Raw genomic sequence first — 24,312 nt, 5'->3', positions numbered from 1 at the left:
GCGACTGGGAAGTGGGGACTGTCCCGTGCCGAGGAGTTGCTGTTAGAATCTGAGAAGGACTTCGGGCTCGCTGTGCCGTGCTTTGGCCCGGCCTTCTTTGGAACGTCAAGCTACTGAGAGTCTTCAATGCTGTAGCTTTTATTCCCTCCCGTTTAGGACTGAAGTTGGCTATAATCGGTTCTTTCTTGATTATAACTGTGTTAGTACAAAAATTAATTCTGCCCCTGCTTTTATAGGATTGCCATGTAATTTATTCCTAATTCAAGAGGCTTTTGAGAGTGAAAGGGAGCCCCATTAATAATTATGCAGGGCAGTAGGCGTAGACTGGGATATCTGGTTATGCTGTCTGTCAGACTTTGTGGGAGATTCACGTGGCTCTTCCCCACGGGGAACTGAGAGCTGGAGGAAGCCGGGAAAGGACGTCTCATGCACGTGTGTGGTACATGCTTTCAGGTTGAACTTTTAAAGCAAAATAGTTTTATCAACTGTGTCGTCAGAAATACGTGTTAATCATTTGTCATGGTTTGTTTTGAGCTTTTAGCCCCATGTTTTTTGTTGTTTTTTTAATCTAAGGGCATTTGTAAAATGAGGGGGCTGGATTAGATTATATTAAAGAGCCTTCCATTTTTAATAGTTTATGAATAAACTGTTTTAAAATAGTTCCATTTTACAGATGTAGATTGTAGATTTTTCTTAAACTACAGGTGAGATCCTCCCCATCCTAGGCTTCTAAAGATCCGTGTTAAATAAAATGGAAGTTTAGAATTCCAAACAGTACTGCCTGATAGTACTGCCTATAAAGCTAATCGTAGACCTTTATTTACTTTTTTAATAATTTGGACAGAAGGCTTAGAAGAATAATAGTGGAGGCTGAGGAGCCCTCAGCAATATGACGGTATAAATTGTTTGTTTGTTTTTCTTAGTATAGTACTGTAGCACCTGATTGAGAAGTAGATACATAGTAAATACCTAGAAATAGCTTTTGACAGTAAATGGCTTTTGACAGTATGCTGAAAATCGAGGTTGACACTGCTTTTCTTTTCTATATGACCCATCAAACATGAGCTATTCAGAGCTGTTAAGTTCTACAAATTACTGCTCAGGAAAGGATATTGTTTAAGCATTATATTTTTTAGCATATCTTAAAGGCAGCCTTCATCATTAGAGATTTATGATTAAACATTCTCAAAAGTAATTTAATTTTTTAAAAAGGATGTCCCAGTTAACATTATTAAAGCTAATGGTTTATTCAGAAATTAAAATATATTATGAAAGTTTTTGAGGATGCTTAGTGCTCAGACCAATAAAAGGAAGGAAGGGAAGAAGAAAGGGAGGGAAGGAGGGAGAGGGAGGAAAGGAGGGAGGGAAGGAAGGAAGGAAAGGTTCTTCAACAGGTGGGTTCTGTAACCACAGATTTCAGTTTGGGATTTAATTTTTAAAAATAATCTTAGTAAAGCACACTAAGTCTAATCCTATGAAATAAAATCCAAAGATCTTTCATTATAATAATGACTTTTTTTTCCAAACTGAAGTTTTTAAAAAAGTTTTATTATTTCTTTTTTTAGGATGGTATCGGCAGTGCAGTATTATTCCTTATAGTAAAGATGTCGACCTAGGAATTTTTATACAAGATTACAGATCTGATATTATTTCAGCATTTCAGGATGCAGGACTTCCACTCAAACACAAATTTGGGAAGGTCAGTAATAAAAATCTGCTTCACTTCATAAGTAACATGTCTCAAGAGTAAAATTTGTATTAACTCAGAAATGATTGAGAACATTGCGTGTGTCATTTTATCACTCAGTATTCGCCAGAATGAGAGCAGCAGAAGCTTGTTGCCACTTATGACCTCTGCACTATTAAAGGGAAACTGGAAAATCTTCCATTCTATTAATAGTAAGGAGAGAAAGACCTTGGGCTTTTGCAGATGAATTCCCATTATCTGAGACAACAGTATAATATATAATTAATGCAACATATAAAATACAATTAATGTAATAAGTGAGAATACCACCTACCGTACCTGAAGTTATGTTGTTTCTCATGAGTCATTTAATTTTATGTTCACTTAGGTATTGTATCATTATCTACAGAAAACAGTTCATCGATTGCTAAGAGTTAGAAATAGAGACTCATTTCAAACAGTCCTTGAATTTCTTGTTTATTTCATCTGTCCTAGGTCACAGCAATTTTCTCAGAGGTCAGCTAGGAATAGGTCATCGTGACTTAGATGAAATCTCCTTTTACACAGTTTGATTCCTTTGCCCTATGCCTATGATTCCTTGTAATCACCTTACTATTTTTTTTTTTAAAGTATTTTTAAAATTGTTTTCTTGGTTGTTTTTTGTAAATATATCTTTATTGATTTCAGAGAGAGGAAAGGAGGGGGAGAGAGGGGGATAGAAACATCAATGATGAGAGAGTCATTGATCGGCTGCAGCCCACAACCTGGGCATGTGCCCTGACCGGGAATCGAACCCCGATCGCCTGGATCCTAGGTCGACGCTCAACCGCTGAGCCACGCCTATTAATGTTCTTGTTTCTAGGGCGGTATTGTCCAGGAAGTCAAGTAGAAGTATGTTTAGTCACTGGAAAATTACTTTCCTCATCATAAGCATTCTGTTTATTTAAAAAATTAATAAAATGTTTTCCTAAGGTCAATGTGAAAGCAACAGAGCTCTAGTCATTCAGCAAACATTTACTTAGTGCGCACTGTGTGCCTGCACTGTGCCCTGCACCCAGGGCACAAAGGTGAATGAGCTACCGTGCTTGCTTTTGAGGAGCTCACTGTCTAATTGGAAGGGAAAAACCACATAAATAATTATGTGATTGATTCAGTAACAGACGGATGCACCAAGTCCAGTGGGAACACAGTTATTTGTAGGATAAGATTCTTTTGGAAAATATGCTCAGAATTCTTTGTTCCTTTAACTTTTATTTATGTTTTTCACGTACATATTGCCATGCTCCATGGTGTGTGTATATATATATATATATATATATATATATATATATATATATATATATATATATATGGGCTTCTGTAATACAACATTTGCTTAAGTACTTGTTCATTGGTTGTAACGAAAAACTTTCCTGACAGTCATACTTGATTATTCAAGGGAGTGATTTGTCTTTGGTTCTTTTCTTAGTCAGAAAGGGGCTCGGGCACAGGAGGTTCAGCAGAGTGGGAATTTAACTACTGCTAAGCCACTACCCTGAGTCGTCATCAGTTGGGAGAAGCAACATTATTTTATATGCATTTAAGAAAGAACTCAAATGATGGCATGCTACTGATGCACCCCAATTTCAGAGGTGCTGCAGCTTAAAAAAACGTGTATCTTAAAATCAGTACTCTATATAAAAGATTGTCTTTTTAATTAAAAAATACATATTTCCTTTGTTTCAGTCTGTGAAGGTTTTCCTCTTCCCTCTAGGTAGAAGACAGCTTGGAACTATCTTTCCAGGGAAAAGATGATGTAAAACTTGACATTTTTTTCTTCTATGAAGAGACTGACCATATGTGGAATGGAGGCACTCAGGCCAAAACAGGGAAAAAATTTAAGTATGCATCAGATAAGTACTTTTTAAAGGGCCTATAGAAATAACTTCAGAGGTTAGAGGGGAAAAAGTCTCTGTCATGGCTCCGTTACTAGCTAATATTTTCTCAGCTTACCCTTAGAGCCCAGGTATGTTTGGGATGTGAGGACCACCTATCAGGACAGTCTACAAGGAGGAAGTGTCCCTGGGTTTGTCAGTCCAGAGAGTCACTGTGATTAGAAGCCCTTGAGTTGTCAGAAAGATAAAACCAAGCCCAGAGCCTGAGCCAAAACACGATTGACTGTTAGAGCTGTAGGAGCTTGATAATTGGATGGGGATGGGTGAAGGCCAGTAAGGAGACAGTCATGGTGGAGTGAAGTTTCAGTGAGGAAATTGGGATCGAATGAGGCCATGGGCACTGGGAAAGCTCTGGCATGTGCCTTTAACATAGGCTGAGGGCTGATCCTTAAAAGATGCTCATTGGACCTAACAGCTACCATATTTGGTCAAATATAAGATGATATACATTGTAAGATGTACCATTTTATGTGCTACTAAGAAAGGAAGAACTGCCAATTATAATCATCAGACACAGGATTCACAGATGGAAAAATTGTGGGGGGGGCTGCTTCAGAACTAAAGGAATGCAGTATGTTAGGCTGGCATTTTAAACATTTTTTTTTTAATGCTGCCGTAGTAAAAGTCTTTGATGAGTAAAGACAGAAACAGCATTAGAGTGGCTCTGCTCTCCTTTATGACCCAGTTGGCCTACTCCCCATTCTGAGGGAGCACGAAGGGGATGAGGCCCAGAGCGGGGCTTTGGAGTCAGGCCGACCTGGAGACCTCAGTGACCCAGAACTCAAGTGACCTTTGCTTTCCTGAACATTCATCTCATCTGTTAAATTTGGTTAGAACTACTGTGTGTCAGGCACTGTTATGAACATTTTACATAGATTAACACATCGGATTCTCATAGCAGCCCTAAGAGGTAGATAGTCTGTGAGGTAGTGAAACTTTTAGTTGGTTCTACATCACATAGCAAATAAGTGAAGGAGTCAGACACCAGCCTGTCTCTAGAAGTCATACTCTTAACCACTGCTTTCCACCCCCTCTCCAATATACTTGACAATCTGAGGCACTTAGCACAGTGCTCAGGACTTATTAAGTAAATGGTGGTTACCATTGGTGTTGTTATTTAATATTATTAATACTATGACCACTAATGCGATTAATATCATTACTGTCATGATTGGGGCAGTTATGTGACCAGTGGCATAAATTTACCTCACCAACTAGCTGAGATTGGGGCTTCAATCGTTGAATACATTGAGCCGTTGGGCACAGTGGGGACGTTCTGTGACAGAGAAGAGGACTTCCATACTCAGCCTGGTTTCTCCTTCATACGTTAACATACTCTTCTGGCATCGCTGAGTCTGTATCTGAAGGCAAGGAGGCTTCATGTAAAGTTAACCTTGGTCTGAAGGTTTGAGAGTAATCCAGACCTTTTTTCTCAAAGTTATAAAGCATCCCCAAGTTGACACTGACCCCGGAGCATATTCTTGAAACTTTTTATTTATTATAAAAACTTATTTTGCTTTTTGACAACAAGCACATTCATGCTGAATAAGTTGTGATTATAAGTTAATGAATATGTAATTGATAATCTCATTGTGACTAGGTGAATGAGGGGATGCTTTTGACATTCAGCCACAGTTTGTTCATTCAAAATATGATACACCTGGCCGGGTGTGGCTCAGCGGTTGAGCGTCAACCTAGGATCCAGGCGACCGGGGTTCGATTCCCAGTCAGGGCACATGCCTGGGTTGTGGGCTTGATCCCCAGTCGGGGGCGTGCATTAGGCATCTGATCAATGACTCTCTCATCATTGATGTTTCTCTCTCTCCCTCTCCCTCTCCTTTCCTCTCTCTCAAATCAATAAAGATACATTTTTAAAAAAATAAGTAGCAACCTCTAAAAAGTCCATAAATTTAACAAAAAACAACAAAAACCCAAAAAAAACCAAAATGATAAAGATGCCAAATTTCATGTATAATTTTGAGCTTTTTTAAAAACAAGGTATAAGAAAGTATAGCGTAGAATTAAAGGCATGGAGCCATCCTGTTTGCTTTTGAATCCCAGCCCTACATTTTACCACCTATGTATATTACCTTGGGAAAGTTATTTAACTTCTCTGTACCTAAGTTTCCTGAAGTGTGAAATGAGAATAATAATAGAAATTGCTGCATAGAGTGGTTTTAAAGATTGAATTGATACACAAAAAGTGTTTTGAAGAGAATTAAGCATGTCCTGAGTACAAAGTAATTATTAGCTGCTGCTATTATTATTATTATTTTTTAAATATACCTTTATTGACTTCAGAGAGAGGAAAGGAGAGGGGGAGAGAGAGAGATAGAAACATCAATGATGAGAGAGTCATTGATCGAGCCCACACTTCCTGGGCATGTGCCCTGACTGGGAATCGAACCCCAATCGCCTGGATCCCAGGTCGACGCTCAACCGCTGAGCCATGCCCAGCCGGGCATAGCTGCTATTATTAATACTGCTAGTAGTCGTGGTAAAGAAAATGACTCTTCTTAGTCTTATGAGAAATTTAGAGATTAGAAACCTATATAATTATCTCAATATTAAACTGCCAAACCTATTCTTAGAGAATTCATATGGGAATGTCACCTTTTTCTAAGAAAGATAATTTTTAGAGCCAGTATGATAATCCTGTTGTTCTTAAATTTTCTTCTAAGGCCTGAGTTTGTTCTCACTGACTTAATCCAAAACCCACAAACCTCAAAAGAACTGTTCACTTCTAACCACTTCATTCTGGGTAGAAAGAGCTTCTTTCATTCTGCTTTAACTGTTCTTTATGGTGGCAGTGTTTGGGAAGTGTGAAGTGTTCTGATGATTTAACAAGAGAAATGAGCAGTGATAGAACTGCCTGGACAGATGGTGTGAGTCCCAGATTTTCTCTCATGTTACCGTGACCTTAAAAGGCAGAGAAAAGAGCGGGTGCCTGCGTGGAGTGGTTCCTCTGGAAGATTCCCCCAGCCATATGCCATTTTCATTCTTTTCAGCACTCGTTGCTTTAAAGAAATGTAGTGTTTTCTAGAGGGAAGAAAAAACCTTTAGAGCTAGTCTAAGGGTGTTTTTTATCTTTGTAATAGTCTGCTTTTTATTCTTGCATCGTTAATTCTGAGGAAAGCTTAACAGTATTGTGGAATGCTCACTGTTTTTTAGAGGGTTGGAGAGGAACTCAGGAAGGAATGAAAAAGTTCCCCCTGTCAAAACTTTACTCTTTTCCTTCAGAACAATATTTTTGGTCCTAAGATTTAATAATAATTAAATATTAACGGCATCAATAAAGATATAGTTACCACAGTATCTGCTAAATATCAGGTACTCTGATAGGTACTTTTTATTTATAATCTCAACAGTCTTCACATTATTCCTGTGGGTTACGTGTTCTCTCTCCCAGTTAGATACGAAGAAACTGAGGCTCGGAGACGTGAAGTACCTCGCTCGAGGGCGCCCGGCCTCAGTGGCAGGGCCAAGACTTAACTCCAGACTTAAAATCTAAATTCCACTCTTAAATATTGTCTGGAGTTTTTATATTTATCCTTGCCTTCCCGAGTCCCAATCACTAGTAATAAAAAGCAGTGAAATCATTATGCCTCCAGGATGTGGAGGTTTTAATCCCATAACCTCACAGTTCCCACAAATGCTGCCCATACTTCTCTGGGTTATTTCTTTCCGTCCCATCTGGATCAGCTGATGTAAGTAGAGGCCAGGAGATTGAGAGGTAATACTAACGGCAATAATAAAAATTAACTTCTATCGAGTATTTACTGTATGCTAATAAGCACTGTGTCAAGCTTTTATAGGCATCATCTCCTTTAACCCTGACAACAAGTTTTCAAGGGAGATTTTATCATTGTCACCTTCGTTTATGGATGAGGAAGTTAAGGCGGAGCCAAGACTCAGACCTGGGCCACATCACTTCAGAGCCCATACTCTTACCGAATGCAGTGTTAGTGTCGCCACAGTCTCTTTCCTTTGTCGATGAGCAGGTCCTCAAAAACACTCATTTTGTTCGATGTCATTTTGTTGTAATGTGGATGAGATACTGTAGGAACACAATTCTTGTTTATGTCAATGAGCCTGTGGTAAAATTGGTTTTATTATATGTCATTTCGCTTTAAGTCACAGAACCTATCGGTGACATTAAGTGAGGACTCACTGTACTCCCTCCATGAAAATAGCACTTGTGTTTATTGGCATTGTCAGGGTAGTGCAGCCGCCTCTGTGTCCTCTAACTGGAGATCTGTTGCCCCTGGACTAGTGGTGGTTCCTTATACCTTCTTACATGTGCAGTTTCTGCTTATTATATAGATCTTCAGAAAATTTGAATTTTTTTCTCTATAGGACTAGACTCCGATCCAAGTGTGGCTCCAATATAATTTAACATTTAATTTTTGTAAAATTAATTTATTAACTGCTATGTGCTAAGGACTCTGATGTGAATGTGTCTTAGTTTGTTCTCCGAAGGATTTCATAGTCTAAACCATGAAACAAATACTAAAGCACTCTATCACCAGTACAGGAATTGAAGTACAGCCAGGCACCTCATAATAACATTTGGTCAACTACAGACCAGTTATATGACTGTGGTCCCATGTGGTTATAATGGAGCTGAAAATTCCTATTGCCTAGTGACTCGTAGCCGTCATAACGTCCTAGCACAATGCATTACTCACTTGTTTGTGGTGCTGCTGGTGCAAACAAACCCACTGCACTGCCAGTCACATAAAAGTATAGCACATACAGTAATGATTGGTACATAGTATTAGATAATGAAAATAAATGACTTACTGGTTTATGTATTTACTGTACTTTTTATTGTTACTTTAGAGTCTTTCTGCTTATGAAAATAACTGCTGTAGGACATTGTGATGCTGGCAGCACCCTCACATCTGTGTTTACCGCATCTCTTGGTTGCATCATTTCCTCTGAGCTTGATTTAATTTGTTTTGTACGGTAACGTGCTGTAGGGGCTGTAGCCTGTGAGCAATAGGCTATACCATATAGCCTAGGTGTGTAGTGGGCTACACCACCTAGGTTTGTGTAAGTGTAACCTAATGTTCCCACAATGACAAAAGCCCATGATGACACATTTCTCAGAATGTATCCCCGTCATTAAGCAGTGCGTGACTGTATGCTTCATGTATATTTGAGATACCAAATAAACACTATCTCGAAGCAATAGCAGGGAAGTATAGCTTAAAAATAGAGAAGTTTGCTAAGTAGACTTAGATTCCAATTTTTTATTAAAAATTCTATGTGCATTGTTGCATGTAAAGTAAAAGCTTTATTAGGGATTGTTTCCTTGAATAGATTTCCGGAAGCAGAATTATTACTATTGCTTGACTGTGCTGTTTGAGAAATAGAGGGATGTGTAAGCAATGCTCTAATACCAGTAAAAGTATAACATTTTGTTCCTCAATGTCTTGCTTTTCCTTTGGTGCCCTAAGGCTCGAAGTAGCTGTACAAGCCTTCTTAACCTTCCTTGTCACCATGCTTTATTCTACCTGCCTCCCCATTTTTTTCAATAAACATTTTATTTTGTGGCAATTTTAGATTTACAGAAAAGTTAGGAAGAAAGTACAGAGAGTTTCTATACACCAGTTACCCAGTTTCCTCTAATGTGAACCTACTATTACCATGGTTCACTTGTCAAAACTAATTAACCAACATCGGTGCATCACAGTTCACTAAACTACAGACTTTATCTGTATTTCACCATTTTTTCCACAAATGTCCCTTTTCTGTTCTAGGCTCTAATCCAAAATACCACATTGCATTTAGACACCCGGCCTTTTGAAATTTGATTTTAGTCCAAGATTTCAGCGTGTCAGTAAGTAGTACCAGACTATTGCACAGCATCGCTGTCCCAGTTCTTCCCACTTGAGGGCACTGCGTTGCCTCCATTTTTGAAGTTGCTCCTCAGTACCCCTAACTGGAAATAATCTCCCCTTCCTCTGAATTTCTATAGACTTGTTTTTCCTCTTTGCCACTTTCATGCTTTATTTGGGCACTTTTGCTGATCAGTCTGTCCTTTCTGCACCTTTGGGGCATCAAAGCCTTAAAGTTACATCACCCCAGTTTTTCTATTCACTCTGCTTCACAAGAAGTTAAAGACTAGGGTTAGTTGTTGAATCCCCACTCATAGGTTCTCTCGGCTTCATAGATGCTGTGCTTCCATAGTTTTAGCTCGCAAAAAACACATTTGTCTTTTTAGTACTTACAGCTGTGAAGCTAAAAAGGCAAATTTGGGTAATTTCTTTAAAGGAGTGTATTGGAAACATTGGCTTTTCTAAAAATGATCTCACATTTTCTACTCTGTTTATGCCTTTCTATTTTACAACATAAAGATTGTATCTTAGCCCTCAATTACACCTCCAAACCTTTAGTGAGTAGGAGGTGCAAAATTGCGTCATTCAGAAAAGAATTTTGAATGTTATGTGGTAATATTTAAAGAGAGTTTCCAAATTAAAGACAGACAACAGGATACATAATAAATCTACATCTAGACGCTTCTTAAGGAAATTACTATATCAAAACCAAAAAATTTTACAGGCTATTAGAGAAAATAGATTACTCACAAAGGAACAGGAAATACACCTCAGCAACATGAGAGGCCAGAAGATAATGTGGTAACATCTTTCAAAAGCTAGGAGAAATAGCTGTCAACTTAGAATGTTATGTACAGTTAAAACTAATATCCAAGAGGGAGGTCAAGATAAAGACTTTTACATATATGCAAAGACTAAAAAAGTTCATGTCTTAGATCCACACTTAAAGACCCGTTAACAAGCAGAATAAAAGAGAACTTAAAAACCTTTTTTAATCCAAAAGAAAGTAGGAAAGGTGGGTCAAAGAAAAAGTATGGTAAACTGAAAACATGTGAAAATCGTGGTAACAGTAGTCAGTGTCAATATAGCACTTACTATATGTGCTAAACAGTGTTCTGAGCACTTGACATCTGTTTGCTCATTTTGTGCTAACATTTCTCTGAAGTATTGTTAGTGCCTTCATTTTACAGATGAGGAAGTTAGGGCACAAGGAGACTGACCAAGGTCACATAACTAATAAATGGTGAAGGCAGGATTTGAGCCCCGGCAGAGTGGCTCTAGAGTTCAAAATTTGTCCAAATATATAATTTATTACCATAAATGTTAATGGATTAAGCTAACCTGTAAAAAGATATAGATTATCAAATGGGATAGAGAAACAAAATTTAGCTGTATAGTGTTTGGCAAGAGGCACACCTAAAGCAAGATCACACACAAAAACTTGAAAATTATGGGGATAAAAAAAAAAAATGCCCTAAAATTACTAACAAAAGAAAACCAGTACTATATATTATTTTAGTATCAGACAAAATAGAATTTGGGGGATATTAAAGCATTAAAAGGCCCACTACATAATTTTACAAAGAAGCAGTCCACGAAGAAGAAATAATATTCATGAGCTTATATGACTCTTAACAATATGGCCCGTGAGCAACTCGTTTTATGATATTCACAGCAATACTGGACTTGGACAGCATAAAAAAAATTTAAGGGAAATTACAGTCTCAGTGAACACAGATAAAAATATCCTAAATGAAACACAAATGAATAGAATTTTGTAGTGTGTGTGTATTAGTATAATTCTCAACATTAAAGGATTAAAAGATTAAAGGGAGAAAAGAACTGCATGATTATTTCAGTAGGTGACATTTAAAACTCTTGATAAATTTCCTAATTAAAAAGACAGAAGGTTTTTAGTAGACTTGGAGTAAAAGGGATCTAGAATTCCTTTAACCTGATAAAGGAAATATACCAAAAATGTAGAGTGTGCTATCGTACTTAATGATAAACTTTAAAAGCCTTTCTATTAAAATTAGAAAAGAACATGAGAATGCTTGCTGTCCCTGCTTCTATTGAGCTAGAGGGTTTAAAGCACTGGAATAACACAAGAAAAAGAAACTAAGAGTTAAAAGAAGAGACAAAATTAGTGATGAGAATAAACCATCTGTGTTGTTTTACAGGAAATTCTTGTTTAATAAAATGGCTCTGCTGTTCCAGCTTCAGAGTTTAATGTAGGCTTATGTTTAAAAAGGTCAGGCTCAGTTTTAATTGATGCCTCTAACTCACTTAGCCTAGCTTACCTAGTAATAGTAAAGAACAGTGTATTTCATTTAGCAATTATGTTTATATGTTGTACAGTTAAACTGATGAAATTACTGTATCCAACCACCAATAAATAGTTTTAGAGATTTTAAGGATCTCTGTGAGGGGGAAAAATGGTCTATTCCAACTAACTCTTAATTCTAATTACTGTTTTATGCAAAAATAAAAGTAAAAATGGTATGAAATAGAAAATAAGTGGAAGGGTGTGTGTGTGTGTGTGTGTGTGTGTGTGTGTGTGTGTGTGTGTGTGTGTAAGATCCCTTGAATTTATATTCTGATTTAGGGTTGCTTTGTCTGAATTTAAGTTTTTTCACATTTTGAATCTACTTAGCTGAACTTACTCTTTACTTTGAAAGCTAAGGTAATGTTGCAGACACATGGTGTATTATAAGTCATTGTTTACTGGTAACCTGGACAGAGAACATGGCATGTGCTGGTCTGTGTCACTCAGCCCCCACCCCCTTCCTCTCCACAGTCCCATTTTACAGTCAGTTTTATATTTTATGGTTTGTTTATCTTTTCTCCTAGGAAGTTGGAATTTTCTTTTGGCTGAATGGATTGAAAATTACTTGGTGAAAAGAAAACCACAAAGAGTTTAGGGATATTTCTATTTAGGAACAAAATTAACATTTGAGTTAAATTGTCTTTGAGTTCTTTTTTTAAATGTTTTGGTTTTGTTTATAAATCTTTTATTGTTCGAACCGTTGCTTTTGTAAAATTTGTGATATTGTTATTACCCTGTCTATCCCTGACCTATGATTTTTCTTTCACCATTTTGATGAGACTGTAGAGGCTAATATTTAAGCGAGACATTTCCTGGCCGATGTTACTAGATAGACCATGATTTATGCCTCATTTCAACTTCAGTGTGTCAACTTGATAGGATGGAACAGGTGGACATTCTGCTGACCAGCATCTGATTGGGGAGGGTGGAGGCTGGTGATGGATGGAGATGTCTGATGACAAAATAAGCAATTCTATGAATATGAGTGTGCAGAGTAAAAGTAGGCCCAGCAGATGGTGGAGCGATGCTGTATCTTATTTCCCCTCAGCTATAAGATTCGCTGTGGCTGTCTTTTCATAGAAACCAGCTGGGATTGTCCGTGAACTGCCAGCACCCATTGGTTTGGGTAGAAGGGACCTGTTGCTTTCTTTAGAAGTTGTTCATCCTCTCGTTTTCATGTATGGCTTTCTGTTCTTCTGGGGATAAAACATGGTATTCGAAAGTAGAATACATGAGAACTGACCTTTCCCTGGAGAACATCCCAGTTAGATCTCATTTCCACAATACAATTACACTTTGACATCTGGCTTTTTTCCCTGTTCCTTTTTTTCTTCTTCTTTTAATCCTCTGGTATTTCAGATTTCTGTGATCTGCTGCTATTGCCATTTCAACTCTCATTACTTACCATGTTGTGAAGAGAATAAACATTTTCCAGAAAACACCAACACAGAACAGAGGACTATAGTTTACTGGTCAGGCCTGGGTCTTTTTTACCCATCTGTGATACCTAGGGATAGGGTCAGCCCTCCTGAGTCACAGGACTGGGAATAGGGGAGGGAAGTTGGGAAGCTGTTAACATCAGAGGAGGAAAGGCATACTGGACAGCCAAAAACAATAAAATGTCCACTATATCTATCCCCAAAGCTATTTACTGGGAGAGGACTTCTTCAACCAAGAGTTGACTCTCAGCTGGGTTTCTTAGCTAAAATGTCCCGTGTTGAAGCCTAACCCCTTTCCACATTGCCTCTGTTTTGCCACAGATACCTGTTTCCCAAGTTTACACTGTGCTGGACTGAGTTTGTAGACATGAAGGTTCATGTGCCCTGTGAAACCATCGAGTACATCGAAGCCAACTATGGTAAGACCTGGCAGATCCCTGTGAAGACCTGGGACTGGAAGCGCTCTCCCCCCAACGTGCAGCCCAACGGCATCTGGCCTATTTATGAGTGGGACGAGGTTATCCAGTTATACTGAGACAGTGGGTTGAAACAGTAGACTTCCTCTCCTGAAAAACAGGTGGATGACTGTTTAAAAAGATGTATGTCTACTTGTCATCATAAGTAGGAGCCAAAGAAAAGTGGCATGTTTGAAGACACAGAAAGAATTCTAACTCCTAAGCCATTTAAGTTTCTCATTTAACAATTATTAAGGGGTCTCCACATGCCAGGTTCAGTGCTAAGTTACCGTGGAGAGCAGAAATGAGTGAGACATGCCTGCCTCTTTCCCCCCTCCCTTTGGTAAGCACCTCAGTTTTCCTTTGAGGGAACACCCTCACTCTTTCAAGAGCTCATATGGAATATGATGTATTCTCTAAGTGCTTTCGAATGTTAGATGATATTTGGACTGGAAGGATATGCTAGCTAAAAAGAATAATCCGTTCCTGTTCTCAGCATTTAAGCTTGTACGTTAGTGCTACTTTTAAGGTTGTGGAGTCTGAGTTAATAGTAAAGTGATCAGACTTTAGGAAAGATGCTAGCAGCTTGGTTTTGTAAGCATCCTGCTGTGGAATGGATTTAAGGCACAGGGCAGCAACCTGTGAGAGAAGGACAGCTTATTTCCGGCCTTGTCAAACATGCCTGAATTTCCATACACTTTCTATCTTCATATTTGAAGTGAAAGGAAAGCTTGTGTTTGTGTAATGCTTACATTTCTAGCCATTGTGAGAATACTTGCACTGACTTCTGATAGCACTTGTTGACAAAGTGTTCAAGTGAGACCATGCTACCAGACATGATTTTGAAAGGCTTGTCTTTTCACAACACTTACTTTCCTTATTTCATTCTCAACCATCTGTTAGGTAAAAATGTGAGCCCTGGCCAGTTTTTCTCAGTGGTTAGAGCATCGGCCCACAGACCAAGGGGTCTTAGGTTTGATTCCCAGTCAAGGGCACATACCTGGGTTGTAGGATCCTCTTGCAGGAGGCAACCGATCAATGTGTCTCTCACATCAATGTTTCTCTCTCTCTCTTCCTCCTCCTCCCCCCCCAAAAAAAATCAATGGAAAAAATATCCTCCAGTGAGGATTAATAAATAAATAAAGCAGTAGTTCCCACATTTTAAAAAAGTGAGCTATTCATGGACAGTTAATAGTTTCTGATTTATAATCCTTGCACTCCCAATGTTAACACTAAAATATTCATAGAAACACCTCTTATTTTTTAAATGTTCTCTTCAGTGTATTTGTTAATTAATTATAGCTCCATGGTTTTCATGTATGGCCTATAAACCAATTAAATGGTATGTAAGCCTACCTGTTCCCTCTCTCTTTCAAAACTACATCACGTCTCCATAAGGACGAAACATGGAAAGCCTTGTAACTGTCCCCCACCCCAGATCAGAGTGTTTGTAAAGTTTGTATTTGTTTTAATGGTTCTGTCTGTTGAATATTGATGGGGCAAGAACTCAGACTTTCCTACTCTATTAAGTACCTTCCACTCTGAAATACTCATTTCCCTGAGTGGGCTGGGATTGCTCTGTCTTCCCCATCTCTTCATGAGTCACTTAATATATTTTAAGTCAGAAGTGAGGGGCTATGTAGGCATAATAAACACCTCTACTTTTTTTTTTCCTTTTGGTCCAGGAAAGGAAGCTAAACATTACATTTTATCTAGGCTGTTTAGGACTGTGTTGGGGACCAGACTGGCAGGTTTTCCTCTAAAACTAGAGAATACTAGTTGTGTCAGAAATGGAGACCAGAAGGCCTGAGGGAATGGGCTGACAGTTTTCTTAAAACACTGTTGGGGAAAGTAACCTGCAGCCACTCCACTCCAGATTTTAAAAACAATGAAAACTTTTGATAAATGATAATCAATGACCTTCCTCTCTTAGTATGAGCTTTCAGTGCCATAATCATTTGGTCTTTTCATAAATAATTAGGTTTTCAGGGACCTTTATAGATTACCAATAAATTTGTCCCCAGATAACTAGCCATTGTAATCAGCTTTCTCTTTGTTAGAAAATCAGCCCATAGAAATCATACCCAGATTCTAAATTTTAGAACCTAATTTTATTTTTCATGATTGAAAAAAATATAACGGGTAGTAACAGTGTTTTGGGGCAAGATCTACCCTGAGTAGTGAGGAGCATTGGCTTATACTCAGCATCTCCAAGTGTATACACTCTATATTTCTGCCCATTTCAAATTGGGACTCCCACTGTTTACTGGGGAATCTTACCCATCCCTGTTTAGGTTATTTCTCTTTTATCTGTCCCTGGAGTCCAAGGTAATCAGAATCTAAGGTATCTTGCCCCATTGACAGAAGTTCCACATCCTTCCCTAAGTAGACCACTGGCTGCTGGAATGCCATTCCTGACTGCCTTCTGGCTTCACCGGCTTCAGCTCTTGGGTCCTACCCTAACTTTGGGGAGTGAAAGTTCCTTCCCCAGACTCTGAAGGCCAGGCTTGCCTCTGATACAGACTCAGCCATACTTTGTCCTATGCTTCTTAACAGTTGAACTCCACTGAGTGTTCAGAGACCTTGGGTTGGGTGGATCTACATCAACACCTCATCAGATTGCTTTTCTTTCCTCTCCTAAGTATTCTAACAATAATTCTTGTCCGACCACTTTCATGTCCAGTCTGCCTGCTTACTAGGAGAAAACCTCTTACACTAAGACTGGCAAGATTGACAGCCTCTCACTTAACCAGGTGGCCACTCAGTCCTCTAAGCAGGGAGCACTTGTCCTCTCCTCTGCTGCAGCTACTGACACCTGACACCTGGAATGAAACTCTAGTCTCCAAAATGGAGCATCCCTGAGAAGCGGGCAGTGGGAGAGCAGGTTTCCTTGATTCCCTAGTTACAAACCCTGAAATGTGACCCCCACATGGTGGAGTGTCTGCTGCCATTCCCGCAAACAAGTTAACATTCAGTGAAAATCACCTTGCTCCTGAATCTTCAAAGCAGAGGGTTGTCACTGCCACATTTATTCTAAACCCCTTGTTTCATAGCTGAACCCAGAAATGAGTGATTTGAGCAAGAAACAGCTGAGGCTCAAACCCGAGTGCCATGACTTCCAGCCCAGTGCCCACTGCACAGCGTCTCTACCCTGCTCAAGATGCTTGATGGAGAAGTCATCCAGCATCTCAGCTGGATTGCATTTCAGGGTGTGTCTGCAGTTCCCCACTTAACATCTTTCTCTTTAGGCAGAGACCCCAAGGTGACAAAGAGGGCAAGAACAAGTATTTCTTTCTTGTCCAAAATTTTTAGGTTATCTATCTCTATACCTTTATTAAAACATGCCTTAGCCTCAGAAGGTGAAATAGTTCATATCTGAGTACATCAGCCTCAGGCCATGATGCCCTTCACATCCAGGTGTACCTGTTCTCTGAAGCTCAAGAAGTGTCCCATTGCCACCCCTCTGTTCCCCAGGAAACCATCAGCACCAGTCTGCTAAGTACCCACTTCTAAAGCCTCTCCTCCTCCTCTCTGTTGCTATTCTCTTATGGATACAAGTGAATGAAAACAGATTATGCTCATTCCTCTTACTCTTTGTGACCCCAAACCATTGTTTCTAGTCTTATAGGGCTACACATGGCAGGGACATCAGGTGTGGACAGCGAACTGAGGACAGTGAGTTGTTATAGGAAAGCAGAGGTGTGTAGACTGGGGACCAGAGCAGCATCTGGAAAACACTGGGAATGAATTCCCACACCCCAGCCTGAACCTGCGCCCAATATCACACACTCAGGGCTGCACATGTTCCTGAGCCTCCCCCTGTTTTCACCTTCTGGAAAAGGAACAGTTCTTTATCCTCAGTGTTCTAAACCCCAGTAGAAATTTCCTCTCAAAAGCTACTCAGAGAAAGTGCCACGCTCCCACCTTCTAACACAGAACCATCATTTGAGGCGGCTTTAGAGCGTGGAAAGACCAGCTTCTCACTTGGCAGATGCCTTTCTCTGAGGAATTTCCCGCAGCTTTTCATTTTTCCCCTCCTCTTCCTCTGAAGCTAAGACCTGGGCTGTGTGTGAGGGGTTTTAATAAGGCTTAAGTGAAATACATAGTGCTCAGCATCAGGCCTGCAGTTAAGTAGTTCTCAGGAAATGTCCGGTTTCTTCTTCCAAGTCCTTTTCTAATTATTCTTCAAAGGGGATCATAGAAACTGTGTGTCAGGACACAGTTCTTACTCAGAAGGTGGCATGACTGAATTCACTTAGGAAAAGACTTCTTTATTGTATCAAGGTATTAAAGGACAAGTTGTATGGTTTATGAATTCTTGTACTTTACCGAGTTGCCTCCTTCTCTAAATAGAACTGGCATTTTTATTTTATTGATCAAGCTGTTGTCGCCCAGGTCGTCTTATACGGTCTCCTATGCTACCTAGTTCTTTGGTTCCAAGCAGTTAACATTCTTTACCTCCCTAGATTTGGTGCCTGCTCTGCCCTGGACTTTTCTTCTTTTCCCCATTATTCTACTTTTTCCTAGAGGTAAACCCTCACCTCCTCTGCCTAGCCAAAATCAGATATAAGTCATGATTCGGAGAGGGAAATAATTTAGAATACTTAGTGTCATTAAGTAGTCTATCCTGATGAGCGAATGACTATATCAGTATTAATAAAGGATCATTGAAATTATTCATTTCTACCTTCTTTCCCCAAATTTTTGCTTCTGTCTCAACTAGGCAAGAATCAACAGGGTATGTGAGGCTATTTTAAGCTGCTCTGAATCAAAGAGAAATTCTAATTATAGCACATAGTCAAATAGACTAATTCAATGGTGATAGCTTTTGCACAGGACCAGTTCCAAAGTAGGCAAGTATAAATGTTTCTAATGAGAAATCTCCACTTCTATATTCTCAGAACTTCTAGCTTAGAATGCCCCTTTTGCCATTTCCCACCCCAACCCAATGCAGAAATTATGTAGGAACACATTAGCCAGCCAAGCAGCTATATACTTGTGAGCAGCTCTCACAGTGAGGTTGATTGAAAGGGAGCATTAGGAGAATTAGAAGTACTGTATTTTATTCTATGAAACAATTATGCTGTCTTATGTACCATATAAAAAAATTACAAGATTTTGTAGCCTTCTGATGACTCTTTCAGAGCATGGGGAATATTTCATGTGTCCATTAAATGAAAATCCTATGTAGCTCTTTGTGTGTCCCTTCCACTTCATAACCAGAAAAACATGTATGTGAATTTTCTAAACAAAGTGGTATTTTAAACATGAGTAAATTTTAGTGTATGCTTACCAGTTTACTATTTGGTTTTATCTTCAGGTACAGATAATTTGTGGTACTACTGAAAATACCTTTAATATTATTACTTTTATCAGAATTTATAATATATAATCCAGTTTGTGATGCCCAATAAAATTTTTCTAATCTCTTGAGATATTTTGTGTTTACTTTTGAAGTTTATAGTAGAAATAACAGCCACTAATCTTTATAAGCAGCCTGGTAAAATAGTAATCTTGTCACCAGTACAGTATTTCTAAAATTCAACTACTCTGGGAATCCAAGAGTTCTCAGTGATAATGCCTTCTAGCCAAAGACCATCAGGAAGACACCTGTAATCAAGGAAAGTTAGGTTCATGAGCTGGTTGCAGCAAGAGAGAACACCTACCATGGGGAACCATAAAATTTCAGGAAGAAAACTAGAAAGGACTTTTCTAGGATTTGAACTAAAATCAGAATTACGGAGAGTAGCTATGGTACAGTGGAAATAACACAGGGTATAGAGTAAAAAGTCCTCGTCTGTCTGGATCCAACAATGTCCCCAAAAAAGGATTGTACACCATGACCAAATGGGATTTATTACTGATATATATGACCTGAATCAGCATTCAAAAATAAACATAATCACTGTATTAACAAACATGAGTGACTGAATGTTTTCCCCCTAAGATTGAGAACAAAGCAAGTAGGTCTATTCTCACAACTCCTGGAAGTTCTTGCCACTGCAATGAGGCAAGAAAAAGAAAAGATGTACAGATTGGAAAGAGAGAAAGAAATCTCATTTTCAGATGATATGATTATCTATATTGATGACAGATAGTAATATCAAGAAATCCATTATAAACCAAAACCAAAACCACCCAAACAAAAAAAAACCTCCTGGAATTTATAAGTGAGTTTAGCATGGTCACAGTATATAAGATCAAGATCAACACCTTAATATCTATTGCATTCCTACATAGTAACAGTGATCATGTGAAAACTGAAATTAAAAGTACAGTACATTTAGGGTCACTCCAAAGAAAATGAAATACTTAGGTATAAACTTAAACCATATACAATATCTATGTATGAAAATGCTGATGAAAGAAATCAAAGAAGACCTAAATATATAGAGATACATACCATGTTCATGGACTGGAAAACACAGTAAAGATGTCACTTCTATAGGTTTAATGCAATTCCTGTCAAAATCTCAGCAAGATTTGTAGTAGGCACAGGCAAGCTTATTGCAAAATATATGGGAAGAGCACAGAGTCTAGAATAGTTCAGGCATTCTTGAAAGGAGTAAACTAGCAGGTAGATTTGGAATTGGAAGACTTAAATTTGTTCTTACATTTCAGTAAATGTGTCATCTGACCTTATAAGGTAGGTGTTTTATCTTTTATTTTCCATATGAAGAAGCTGCAATTTAGAGGTAGCACAGATCATAAAAATCAAGTCAGAAAATGAGCAAAAGACAAGAAAGGACATTTCACTGGAGAGAATGTACAGGTGACAAACACATTAAAAAGATGTTCAATGTCATTAACCAGATAGGCAAAAGCAATAGCCATAGCAATCCTGAGAAAGAAGAACAAAGCAGGAGGCATCACACTTCCTGTATACAATGCTACGGTAATCAAAACTGTGGTACTGGCATGAAAACAGACACAGACCAATGGAACAGAAGTGAGAGCCCGAAAATAAGCCCATCTATATATGGTCAACTAATATTAGACAAGGGAGCCAAGAATACTCAGAGAAATGACATAGTCTCTTCAATAAACGGAGCTGGGAAAAGTTAATATTTGCGTATAAAAGAATGAAACTAAACCTCTGTCTTATACCACTCACCAAAATTAACTGAAAATGGAATAAAAACTTAAATGTGAGACCTCAAAACCATAACACTCCTAGAAGAAAACATAGGGTAAAGCCCCTTGACTTTGGTCTGATCAAGGATTTTTTGGATATGACACCAAAAGCACAGACAACAAAATCAAAAATTAACAAGTGGACTGTATCAACTAAAAGCCTGCAAAGGAAGCCATCAACAAAATGATAGACAACCTATAGATTGGGAATAAATATTTGCAAATCTTATATCTGATAAGGGGCTAATATAAGGAACTTATACAACTCAATAGGAAAAAAAACCCAAAAACCAAATAATCCAGTTAAAAGTGAGCAAAGGAACTGAAAACACATTTTTCCAAAGAAGAGATTCAAATGGCCAAGAGGTACATTGGAAAGTGGTCAACATTAGGGAAATACAAATCAAAACCTCAATGAGATATCATCTCACATCTGTTAAAATGGCTATTATAAAAAAGAGATAAGTGCTGGTAAAAATGGGGGAAAAAGGAACCCTTTTATACCCTGTTGATGGGTATGTGAATTGGTACAGCACTATAAAGAAGTACGGAGATTCCTCAAAAAATTAAAATAGAGCTACCGTATGATTCAGCAATCCCACTTCTGGGTAAATGGCTAAAGGATATGAAATCACTATCCCAAGGAGATATATGCACCCTGTGTCCATTGCAGCTTTATTTACAAAAGCCAAGGCATGGAAACCATCTAAGTGTCTATCGGTGGATGAATGGATGGATGTGGTATATGTATAGAATGGAATATTATTCAGCCTGACAAGGAAGGAACTCCTGCCATTTGCAACAACATGGATGGACCTTGAGGGCGCTATGTTAGGGGAAATAAAGGAAAGACAGGTACAATATGATCTCACTAATATGTGGAATCTAAGAAAACCAAACTCAAAAACAGAGAAGAGATTGGTGGTTGCCAAAGGCAGGTGGTAGGTGGTGGGGGGACTGAGTGAAGGTCAAAAAGTACAAACTTCCAGTGAGTTCTGGGGATGTAATGTACAGTGTGATGACTACAGTTAATATGTGTTGTATATTTGAAAGTTGCTAAGAAAGTAGATCTTAAAAGTTCCCACCACAAGAAAAAAAATTTAAGTATGGATGTTAACTTATTTTGTTAATCATTTCATAATATATACAGATATCAAACCATATGTCGTATACCTTAAACTTATACAATGTTATATGTCAATCTAAATAAACCTGGGAAAAAAAGAAGTTACCATTTTCTGTGTTGTCATTGGTATGAGGAGTGACTCTAGTCAGAGCTTCCAGGTAGTTCAGCCTGTGCCTCACCTTTGCCCCAGCACACCTGTAGTTTTGGGCATATTACAATCACAATGAGATACCACTGGAATGGCTAAAATTTAAAGTAATGACCACACCAAATACTGTAGTTGGGTTTTTTATGGTTTTCTTTTTGAATGTGTACTATGCACCATTGCTTATACTACGATTTTACTAGAGAGTGTCCTTAAACATTTTCCAGACACTTATAATATGTAACACGCTTCATTATAAAAATCAAAAGGAATAATCTCATCTGAAGTTTTGGAAGACAAGGTTTTTTAGTTTTTTGTTTTGTTTGTTTCTTTCCTTCAGTTCTTTACTGACTTGCTCTATAAATTTCATAACCCTCTAAACTTTATTTACTTATTACTGTTTTGTACCCTTTGTAGTTGACTTTTCCCCAACTAGATTTATCAGCAAAAGCCCTTCCGCAATGCAGCTGGTGTCATTGTTCTTAGGCCTCTGTAACTATTAATTTCATATTTATCCCCGTTTCTTTTTTTAATTGAAAACTGTAAAATTTAAGCATTTTTTTTCTCAAGTCTCAATGATTTGGATAATATTTCCTAGTGAACGTTGTAGGAAAGGTAATTGGGTGACTGATTTTCTGAAAATGTATTACCACCAGTGTCTTTCAGGTGTCTTAGAAGAATGATAGTCCCATAGCTGGAGTGTGTATGAGTTTGTTTTGGAGCCTAAACTGTGTAGCTACTAATTCCAGGCTACTTATCAGGCCAGGCCAAGTCCATCTTATTTCTACTCTTCCCCATTTCCACCCAGCCAGACTCTGCTGCCTGGGACAGAGTGCTCAAAGGGCTGCTGGCTGATGGGACCTGGGCCAGCCTGTAGCACCTGCCGGCATCACAGGGGTGGCGGGTGGGAGGCTGTATCTTGTTAACACAGTCTGCTTCAGGGACAGCGTGAGTCTCAGAATTGGATCTGAAACCCCGCTGGTCACCTACTTATTTCAGACAATTTTCAAAGGAATCAAACCCCCACCAACTAGAAAAGATGCAAGTGTTCTTGGGTAGTGCAGAAGTGCACGTTATGAAAGGCGAGGTGAGAAGCGGTGGGGAGTCAAGGCTTCCTCTGTAGGTTTTTTTATTGGTTAGATTTGAGGTAACATACTCTAATTTTTCTAAGAAACCCCAGTAAAGCCTCCTGAAAACATCTGCTGGTTTTGAAGGGTAAGGGAGACCCTCCCTCATCCCCTGGGGGGGGGGGGTGTGGGGGTGTTTGGTTTGGGATTTGTCAGCCTGGAAAGCTGAGGGCTCTGGGCATCTCAGGCCTGGCAGATTTCCCCCTCCTGCCAGGGGGGCAGAGCCCCCCCCAGCCGAGCCCTGTACCTCCACTCTCCAGACCCTGGGGCTGTGGCCTTTATTTCAAGCCTGGTCCCTAGGGGGCTGAGTGGGAATGAGGACAGCTGATAAGCCTGACTTTATGGGGAGTAGTCAATGAATTTACTTTCTGCAAGGAGGCTGCACTCTTATCTGCTGCGCACAGAGCATCTAAATCCTGATCTGGGGGACCCAGTGATGAATCATCTTCCTGTACAAAGACCAGAGAATAAAGAGGAAAAGGGGAGTTGCACCCCACCCCTCATTTCTTTTCTCTAGTACCTGGGTCTGCCCCCCTCCCCCGCTTTCTAACTGCCCTTGGGTTTATTGGCTGGAAATAGAAGGATTCACAGCTCCAGACCTACAGAGCCAAGGCCAAGCCATTCTTGTCCTCAGAGCATCTGCAGCTGGGCACACCCAGGGCTGTACGTCCCTCTAACTGGTAACTATGGGAAGAAAAACTCACTCACTTGAAGCAGTTACATGCCCCTGCTTCCTGCTGCAATAGTCAACATTTGCTCTGGACAGAAATACTTGCCTGGCCTCAGTGCCAGGTGTCTTTGCGGGGAGATGTGTGTGCGTGTGGGTGTGTGGGTGTTACCAAGGGGTTCTGGGTCTGGGGGGCTGGAGAGTAGAAATTAATTGTAAGAGAGAGCCTTACAAGTTGCTCAAGAGAAGCTTTTCTTTCCCTTCTTTGACGTCTCCCTCACCCAGCCCAGGGCTCTGTTTGGTTCAAATAATGGGAGGAAATAGGGCCCAAAGCAAGTAGAAGGAGGGAGGTGGGAGCCAAGATGCTGGGTTGGGAAAATGAAAGATAAAAAATGAAAGTGCCCTTTGGAGCTAATTAGAGGCATGTGT

At 39.1% G+C, this 24,312-nt stretch overlaps 1 protein-coding gene across 7 annotated transcripts in view; it reads left to right on the top strand.

The window, feature by feature from the left end:
- FKTN (fukutin) overlaps positions 1–24,312 on the top strand; it is a 43,718-nt gene that overhangs the window by 18,301 nt on the left and 1,105 nt on the right. For 4 of the 7 annotated variants that reach the window (XM_081151286.1, XM_081151291.1, XM_081151288.1 and 1 more), the window contains exons 8-10: positions 1,566–1,699; positions 3,441–3,568; positions 13,551–22,029. In XM_081151286.1, the coding sequence (XP_081007412.1) occupies positions 1,566–1,699; positions 3,441–3,568; positions 13,551–13,764 (476 nt within the window). In that variant the 3' untranslated portion in view covers positions 13,765–22,029. Of the gene's footprint in view, positions 1–1,565; positions 1,700–3,412; positions 3,569–13,550; positions 22,030–24,312 lie in introns of those variants that run through there. The other 3 variants (XR_013999846.1, XM_081151287.1, XM_081151290.1) reach the window with 3 other exon arrangements.

The sequence above is a fragment of the Miniopterus schreibersii genome, assembly GCF_964146895.1.
Source record: "Miniopterus schreibersii genome assembly, chromosome: 11".
Taxonomy (NCBI): domain Eukaryota; kingdom Metazoa; phylum Chordata; class Mammalia; order Chiroptera; family Miniopteridae; genus Miniopterus; species Miniopterus schreibersii.
The sequence above is the reverse complement of the archived record's forward strand: the minus strand, read 5'-3'. Positions and strand labels throughout refer to the sequence as shown.